The sequence below is a fragment of the Carassius carassius genome, chromosome 44, assembly GCF_963082965.1.
Source record: "Carassius carassius chromosome 44, fCarCar2.1, whole genome shotgun sequence".
NCBI lineage: Eukaryota > Metazoa > Chordata > Actinopteri > Cypriniformes > Cyprinidae > Carassius > Carassius carassius.
In genome coordinates this window covers 10,853,045-10,861,907 of record NC_081798.1, presented here as the reverse complement: position 1 = coordinate 10,861,907, position 8,863 = coordinate 10,853,045, and the positions used below count along the sequence as shown (strand labels likewise).

The window sequence follows — 8,863 nt, the reverse complement described above, 5'->3', positions numbered from 1 at the left end:
TAAATATATAAAAACTTAATTTTTGGTTTAGTTATCTGCATTGCTAAGAACTTAATTTGAACAACTTTAAAGGCGATTTTCTCAAAATTTAGATTTATTTTGCACCCTCAGATTTCAGATATTCAAACAGTTGTATCTCAGCCAGTATTGTCCGATCCTAACAAACCATACTTCCAAAAAAACAGAATCAGAATGAGGTTTATTGCCAGGTATGTTTACACATACATTTTTTTTGTGACAGAAGCCCCACAGTGCAACAGAATGACTGACGAGACGAGATAATAAAAAAAGATAATATACAAATATACAAAACAGACAGCAAAAATCAGCAAAATATCAAAAACACAATGTAGATAATAAACTATTTAGTATTTACGGGTATGTTAGGTACACATTTGAAATGTAAATAAGTATGTGTGTTAAATAAATGTGTTCTTTGTTCCACGTTTATTGTCAAGTGAACATGAGATGGATTGCATGAGGGAAGAATTCAGTTTTTTCAACAATTATTTATTCATTTTTCAGATTATATATAATCTCAATTACAAAAAAAAAGACCCTTACGTGTGGCCACATGTCCAAGGTCCAAGTTTAGTACTGTGTAAATGCACGGTTCTAAATGACTAGCTTATTGCATAAACTTTTAACAGCATACATGCATTTCCGTTCTTAATAATAATAATAATAATTTACAAAAATATAGAAATTATTAAAGAATAAAATCGGGTGTAAAAGCTCAAATAAACTTTGAAGCTCTCTGTCAGGGACGACGTGAGGTGTCTAGTACGTCACGACGTTAAATAGCCACTGAATCATTTTACGAACCGCATCTTTAAAGGGAATTGTTCGAAAGAACCGATTCCTGGAAGTGTGTCGGACTTCTCATCGATACGAAGTGGCGTAAGGTGAACACGAGCATCTCCGAACTCAACCGAGGTTTACCGAGCCGTCCGTCCAGCCGGACTGCTGGAAGCAGCCGCAACAACGCCATGTTGAACGAAGTCTCCCATCTTTATGAGAAATTCATATAATGCGACTCGCTAATGTGATGCTACTACGCAAAGCGGAGCAAACAAACCGCGAGACGGTCATCTGAGGAGGCGGAGAAGAACAATTCGACCGGGGAGATCCAGGGTGGCTGAAGGGGGATACAAACCCCCTACCGTCCTCATGCATAGAGCAGCTACAGCCGCCGACTTCAAAGATAAAATGACATTTTTGGTACTAACAGCCAGATCTGAATGAAATCCATGGCATAAGGGTATACACACGTTCCGGCCTTCGTAGAGAGAAGAAACGGCCAGATATTGTTGGAACGTGCGATCGTTTTCAGCTGCGTATTGTTTGTTTTGGTTTAAATTTCTGCAATGAGTTTGCCACCGAAAGTGGTCCCGAAACCGGCCGCCGTCGCTGTTAGTGGACACGTAACCGGACCGGCACCGCCAACGCAACTCCGCGCAGCGCTGACCTCCGTGTCGTTACCACCGGGAGCCCAAAGCGCCCCTCCGCCGTCAGCCGTGCAGCCTACCCAGTATCCTTCATAACAAAGCCCCTTGTGTCCCACAGCACAGATCAATGGGGAAACGAATGGCGATTTTGCTTTGTGATCACATCACCTGGCATGTTTACCTGATTATGATAATGAAATGAACGTTCTAATATAAGATGGCATTACTATTACTACTAATATTAACATAAAAAACGTGACCAGGGGGGTAAGAGGGTGTGCATCGATTACATCGAAGGGATTCTTTGGTGTCTGTTGTTGTTTGTTGGTCCTGTTGGTACTTGCTTTGTTAATAGAACTCCACAATCCCAGCTCTGTGCACAGGGGTCTGTTACAGTTTCAGATCACTCACAATCTGTGCATGTTTGTATTAGTTACCTGCTGCATTTTGTAGGTTTATGATCAAAGGCTTTTTCTAAGGAACTTGTGAGATATGGCCTTTGAGAGACCCATGAATGGCATTTGTACAGTTGCTTGGGTGTTGTTTCTGGTTGCTAGGGCAAGAATAGGACGTTGCACTGGTGGTATGAATTGCTACATGTTGGCTTGAGCCAAATACACTCAACTGCAAGTTCATAAAATATTATTTTCTAGAGATATGATGCATTTTGAGTGTGAGTTTATGAGATTTTTTTTTGTCTGTTTATCCATCCGACAGGCAATCCGCTACACCTGTGGTTATGTTAGAGCACCTGTGTGAACTTGAGGGACATTGACTTCATATATGTGCATGCTACTATAACTTAGGGACGAGCTGGTTAAAACTAGTTGCAAAAAATGGCTCAGAAAAGAGGTTAGTTTAGAGAAAGTCTAGTGTTATATTGTTTACACATCCTGATCTTATCTAGCCTAAGACATTCATACATTAAATGTGTCTTGAGTACAAGATTTGGATATAACTGCTTGTATTTGAAGCTGATTTGCTGTCATCACCTTTTAAGACATTTTTCATACAAAATAATATGATGTTATGTCATTCTAGTCTGCTTTTGAAAGTAAATCACATCACATATTGAAAGCATTGCTCATTAGTGTGGGTCAGGCTAAATGTATGATAGGAATCAATGCATGATTTTGGTAATCAGTCAAGTAAAGGCTGTTTAGACACAGTCAAGTTGAGTCATTGAGCAATAGGCGTACTGCAAATCTGGGCCACCCTCTTGAACTCTTTGACAATTTTTGTCGTTCTGCAAGTCTGAGCCATGATTTGCTGAGGTAAATAAAAGGTGAAGTGTGTAGTTTTTTCACTACTAAGTGTTGCCCAAACAGAACTGCACAAATAATGAAGGTTTTCAAACAGGTTTAAGGGATAGTTCACCCAAAAATGAACATTCTGTCATTGTTTACTCAGTCTTATGCCATTACACCTGTATGACTTTATGTATTCTGCCAAACACGTATATATTATTCAACAGTTTTTGTTATTTTGAAATTCTTTACTGAATTTGCGCACATCTGTCAAATCCGGCAGTGTTTAGTAGATTGAAAATGAAACTTTATACTCCTGAAAATTGAATGCCTCATTCAAAGCACGGATGACATCCTGTTTTCTTAGCATATCAATCAATCAATAGGGAAATCTACCACTCTTCACTCACTATATCTATCTTTGATTATTTTTGTAACTCTGGATGTGCACTGCTCAGGATGTCATCATTTGTTTGTCTTTTGCATGCACTGATTTGACACTGATTTAGCTCTTCCTCAGTAGCATAATGTGGCATAGTGACTCCTTTGGCTCTTTTTCATGTACCTTAATCATTTAATGGTAAAGACTTGCAGTGGGGTCCAAAAGTCTGAAGCCCCTTTCACACTGCACGTCGGACCCGGCATATTGCCGGAACATTGCCGGGTTGCCTTTCTGTGTGAAAGCAACCACGTCCCGGGATTGATTCCGGCATTGAACCCGGGTCGGGGACCTAGTAACATTGTCGGGTTCAACCCGGGACGAGCGCTGTGTGAACAAAAGCCAGATCTAATGCCGTTTCGAAGTGATGACCGCGCGACTCTTTTACCGGCTGTTTTGAAGGAAGATCAACGTTCGCCACAAAAACATATGTGCAAATTGTAATGAAGCAGAGATCAGTTAGTTCCTCACTTTCCGCGCTGACGAAGAGATCGTTCGCCAGCTTCAGTGAAAGTATAACGTTCCTAACGTTTTCGACTCGTACATTACACGGCACGCGCTGATGTCACGTGTCGTTACGGGATCTTTACGGGTTGTGTGTGACAGCACGCACATATCCCGGGTAATCACTTGCAGTGTGAAAGTGCAAAATCTAGCGACCCGGGAACAATTGCCAGAACACTTTACCCGTGTATTTGCCGGAATGGCAGTGTGAAAGGGGCTTGAGACAACAATCAAATTTAAACCTGTGAATAAAGTTTTCGAAATTCTAATTAATTGTAAAAACAAATAAGTTAGATAAAATAGAAGTTGAAATGTTTAAAATTAGGGTTGTGTATCGATTCAGATGTCCCGATTCAATTTGAACAAATTTAAAAAAAAAAAATCAAAAATTCACATTTTGTTTTCATTACATTCAGTGAATAAAATTAATACAGATTCTATTGATATTTAAAAAAAATAACAGTAAACATCAGTTTACAGTTGGTTAATTAATAAAAATAAATTAAGAACCACAGTCCTGTTTTTTAAACCTATTTTGTTTTTTGGAATATGGTAAATTTGTATACTTTTTAAACAATAATAGGGGACTATAAAATGTTCTTCTTAATTTTTCTGATAATCAGATAAAGGCATAAAAGATTAATTTAATTTATCCAAATCAAATGAAAATTAAACCCTTTTATTTTTTTGAGGTTAATGGTTAAAATTAAAAAAGAAACAAATGTGATTATTGCTTTAAAAATAAATATTTATTAATATTTATCAGCAGTAGTAGCACTGAGTCTTAAAACTGCTAAATAGTAATATATTCTGATGTTTCTTAGCGTTAAACTAAACTTTTATTTTGATGGGTTGCCATGAAGAACTTGCAGCTATTGTGTGTGTGATATGACGGTAGTTTTCTCAAACTGAAAGGGTAAAATGCTAATGAAGTGACTCCCAGAGCAGCTGGAGATGATATTCGTGTATTCAAAATCATCATATAGTGAGAAGACACTGTGAGCATCGTCCGCGATTTAGTATGCGTGTACGTTAGTAAAACAGTGCTCCGTGCCATCTGCCATTCATTCACTGATTGCGGAAATCATTGCGCCATATCAAATGCTTCTGCAGATTTATTGTATTCCTAAAGCATTTCACCTGACATTGCCTATCACGCATATGACTTTGTTCTTGGTTCTCATCAACAGTATCTCCACTATGATAAGTGCTGAATGAATGACAGGCTTTTCGTTGTAACATTGCGCAAGGTAAATAAGGGTGACATCTAGTGGAGAAGAGTAATTATAAGATTCACGTTAAAGGGGTCATATTATGCGATTCAAATTTTTCCTTTCTCTTTGGAGTGTTACAAGCTCTTGGTGCGTAAATAAGATCTATAAAGTTGGAAAAACTAAAGTCTCAAATCCAAAGAGATATTCTTTATCAAATGTGCCACGCCACCCTAAAACGGCTTGTTCCAACATGCCCCCACATGTCTACGTCACTATTTGGAAATATTTGCGTAATGCCGCCCAAATGTTCACGCAAAGAAAGAAGGCATGGTTTCCGTAACCACAGTTAATGTTGAAGCAGCCATGTCAGGGAGATGCTGTGTGTAGACCTAGGGGAAAGCAAAAGCACTGGCCTTCCGAAAGTAGATGCATTTAGGAATCTTTAAGATTACTTGCAACAGAACAGCAATGCATTTTATGGACGACCGTTTCGTGAACCTAGGAGAGGAGGTTATTCTGACTTTGCTTTGACAGTCTGGCGATTCTGAATTAGCTACTTTAAGTATGATTTGTTATAAGTTTAAGTATTTGCTATTGAATGTTCAAATGAGGAGTTTTGCACATCGTGTCTGTATGTTTGTTCCCGCGTGCGAGTGAGAGAGACGGTCACACACTGGAGTCAGCTGTCTTATCCGTCCGTGGCTTGTGTTCTGCAAACACAAACGAGCTTCATCACGGTGTCTATCATGCGACTCTGTTCCCCTTTCGGGCTTGAACTGATAGTAAAACTGAGGACATTATTAACCTTCTTTCAATTTATTTTGGAAGTTGAAGCTCACGATTATGGAAAGGGGCATTACATTTCCAACGAGTGCTTGCGGTGTTCGGCCAATCACTATCCACTTGGTTAGTTGGCCAATCAGAGCAGACTGCTCTTGTCGGAAGGAGGGACTTTAAAGAAAACGTTGCGTTTGAGAGAGGCGGGCATAGAGGACCTACAATAATGTACAGTATTTGGAAAATAATGTGTTTTTTGAACATTGAAGCATGTCAGCATATTCTAGAACACCAAATACACAAAATAATGATCTTTAAAAAAGCATCATATGACCCCTTTAATCAGATCTTGTTTTAAATGTGTGCTGAAATAAATACTGGAAAAGTTTGATTTTCCACTTTTGAAAATCGATATTGAATCAACATCATTTAAAAAACATTAATCGAAAAATCTGTATTTTTTTGCCCAGATCTATTTAAAATGTAGTCTTACTAATCACATAAGCAAAATTCTGGCATTAATCAGAGAAAATGCAAATATTGCAGAAATTCTTGCTACCAGTAAAGCTCAAGATGCTCTAAAATCATGCTGGATAATATAACCTTTAAGTTTTGTCATGTCAGGTCGAGTCATTGCCTAATGCTATGAAAAACATCAGAAACTTTATTTCTGAAATTAAAAATGTATACTCAGATTGTCATACTAATGATATAATAAAAATATAATAGCAAAAATATATAAAAAATACAATAATAAACTATTTTTCATTATTTTTTCCCCAAATTTAGACATATTCAATATATATCATAATATTTTTCAATGAATATTTTTTTTTTGCGTTGTGTTCTCACTTTGGTGTTTATAAAAAAGTATTTGCAAGCATACAGAGCTTGTACATAAAAAAAGCTGAAACAAGAACAAATTCTCTCTAACTTACCTCTGATTGGCCATTGTGTTCATGCGCTCGACAGACGTATTTGTGATTGGCTAAAATGCATGCCGCTTCAAAAACTAGCTGTAAATAGAAATCTTTGATGATCTTCACAGAGTGCGCACCCAAATATACACATGTGCGTGTTATACTCTTAAAATGAGAAAGGTGTAAACTTTGCTTACGGTCTTCTAGGGCTGGGCGATATATCACATGCGATGATCACATGCATCTCGTCAGTAAAGCCGGTTCTGTGATTACTGCTAAATCTTCATCACCTGCTTTCAGAGGGAGCAGCATTACGGCTCTGTCTATTAAATGCCGCTCCATCTGAAAGCATGTGATGAAGATTTACCGCTAATCAGGGAACCAGCTTTACTGACGAGAAGCGCGTGATCATCGCATACGATATATCGTCCAAAGGTATCGAGATAATATTGCGAATATTCAGTATATATCCCAGCCATAATTATATTAAACATAAATGCATTTTTATCAATTTACTTAAAACATTTAGGACCTGGTTTTCTTTTAAACTGATTTTTATTTTGCTTTTGTTTCCCTACCATGCAGAAATTCCAGACTGTTTTAACAGTGTTTTTCAAACTTCAAATTTTTCATTGATTACATTGGCATATCGTGCCATGTGTATTACCCGGTGATCTCAGCTTTGTTGAGATCTTCCCAATCAGTTTCAGACTGTAGTTCTCTATGACAAAGCTTTTATATCTCCCACAAAGAGTCATTATTGCTTTGTAATTGGAAATCGTATTATATCAGCTCAGGCTGTTCAGCAGTGATCGACATCGACCATAAACCACATGTGGCCATAAAAATGAACCATTGTGTGCACACATGGTTACACTTATGTTGGATGGCAGTGATTACATCACTTGATGTATATCACTGTCTTCCAATTGTAGAGATTTTATGATTGCATAAATCGCAATTACAGCCCCTTCCTGTGCGAGAGAGTCACTATATTGCTTCATCTAACCGAGAAAATCGACCTAGTAGATGGGATTCCTACTCGTGGGATGTGCCTTTGGTGATGATGCTGCGTCGAGAGCTTGTGTGTAAGGCGGAGGGGGGATGGGGTGTTGGAGGGAGTGGTTGCCAGAGCGACGGGTAACATATGCGACTGGCACTACACCCCTCAGACAATGGCATTGCTGCTTAGCATTCAGAGTGTGAGACTTCCCACCGCCTGCCAACAATCGCCTAGGTCACAGAGAGTGTCTCACACACACACACATACACACGACGCCTGCCGCGAACCCAAACCTCTCAACGCAGCCCCTTTCTTAGTTCCAGCACATCTTGTCACCTGCTTTTCCCCTTTTCATCTTGTTCACTCACAATCAGCCCTGAATGCCTAAAAGGTAGATGCTAAACAAGGAGGAATAAGGAACTCTCATTCTTGAAAGTGAAGTAGGTGATTTTAATTTATCTGATCTCAGTTTAATGCGTAGAGATGACACCAAGTAAGCTGTTTGTAGTGTGCTTAGGCTGGCTCTGTGATGGTTGAAAACATTACATTGAGCAATTTGATGTGTTAGCTTCTGGCTCAGCCAGTGGCATGAGTTTGGGGGCGGGACTACCGGGAAACCTGTTTCAACACATTTTTTGCATTTCCACTTGATGTCGAAATTAAATGTGGAACTGGTCAATTGTTTGGGCTTAGTCAGATTTTTATTTATATATATTTTTTAAGAAATTCCATATGCTTAGCAAGGCTGCATTTTTATTTATTTTTTTATCAGATAAGTCAAATCAGTAATATTGTGAAATATCGTATTTTCTATTTTAATACATTTTTATAAATTTATAGTTATCAATGTCACATGAGCCTTCAGAAATGATTTGGTCCTCAAAAAACATTTATTATTATCAATGTTGAAAACAGTTGTGCTGCTTAATAGTTTTGTGGAAAAGTTCAAAAGAACAGCATTTATTTGAAATATAATTTTTTTTTTTAAATTTTTAAAGGTTTTAACTTTTAACCAATTTAATGCATCCTTGCTGTATAAAAGTACTGGTATTCATTTATAAAAAAATAAAAGAAATTACTTTCTTATTGCGGCTCAAGTAATTATTTTAGTGTAAGGTTATGAAGATAAACCTTTCTTCAGTCATTCACAGAAAAGGCCCGTTCACCCCAAGAATGATACTTAAACCATTTACAACTGTTCTAATTCTATGATAATAGTGGAGTCAAAGTCCATTTAAGGGGAGTCGTATCACTCAGCAGCTATCTTTGAAATGCCTCTCGGGCATGCAAGTATGTCCCTTCGAAATCGGG

At 37.9% G+C, this 8,863-nt stretch overlaps 1 protein-coding gene across 1 annotated transcript in view; it reads left to right on the top strand.

Moving 5' to 3' along the window:
• Nucleotides 1–900: 900 nt before the first annotated feature.
• Nucleotides 901–8,863, top strand: part of LOC132126787 (eukaryotic translation initiation factor 4 gamma 3-like) — a 44,081-nt gene continuing 36,118 nt past the window's right edge. Inside the window, exon 1 of the mRNA XM_059538285.1 lies at nucleotides 901–1,531. Coding sequence (XP_059394268.1) covers nucleotides 1,368–1,531 — 164 coding nt within the window. The 5' untranslated portion in view covers nucleotides 901–1,367. The remainder of the gene's footprint in view (nucleotides 1,532–8,863) is intronic.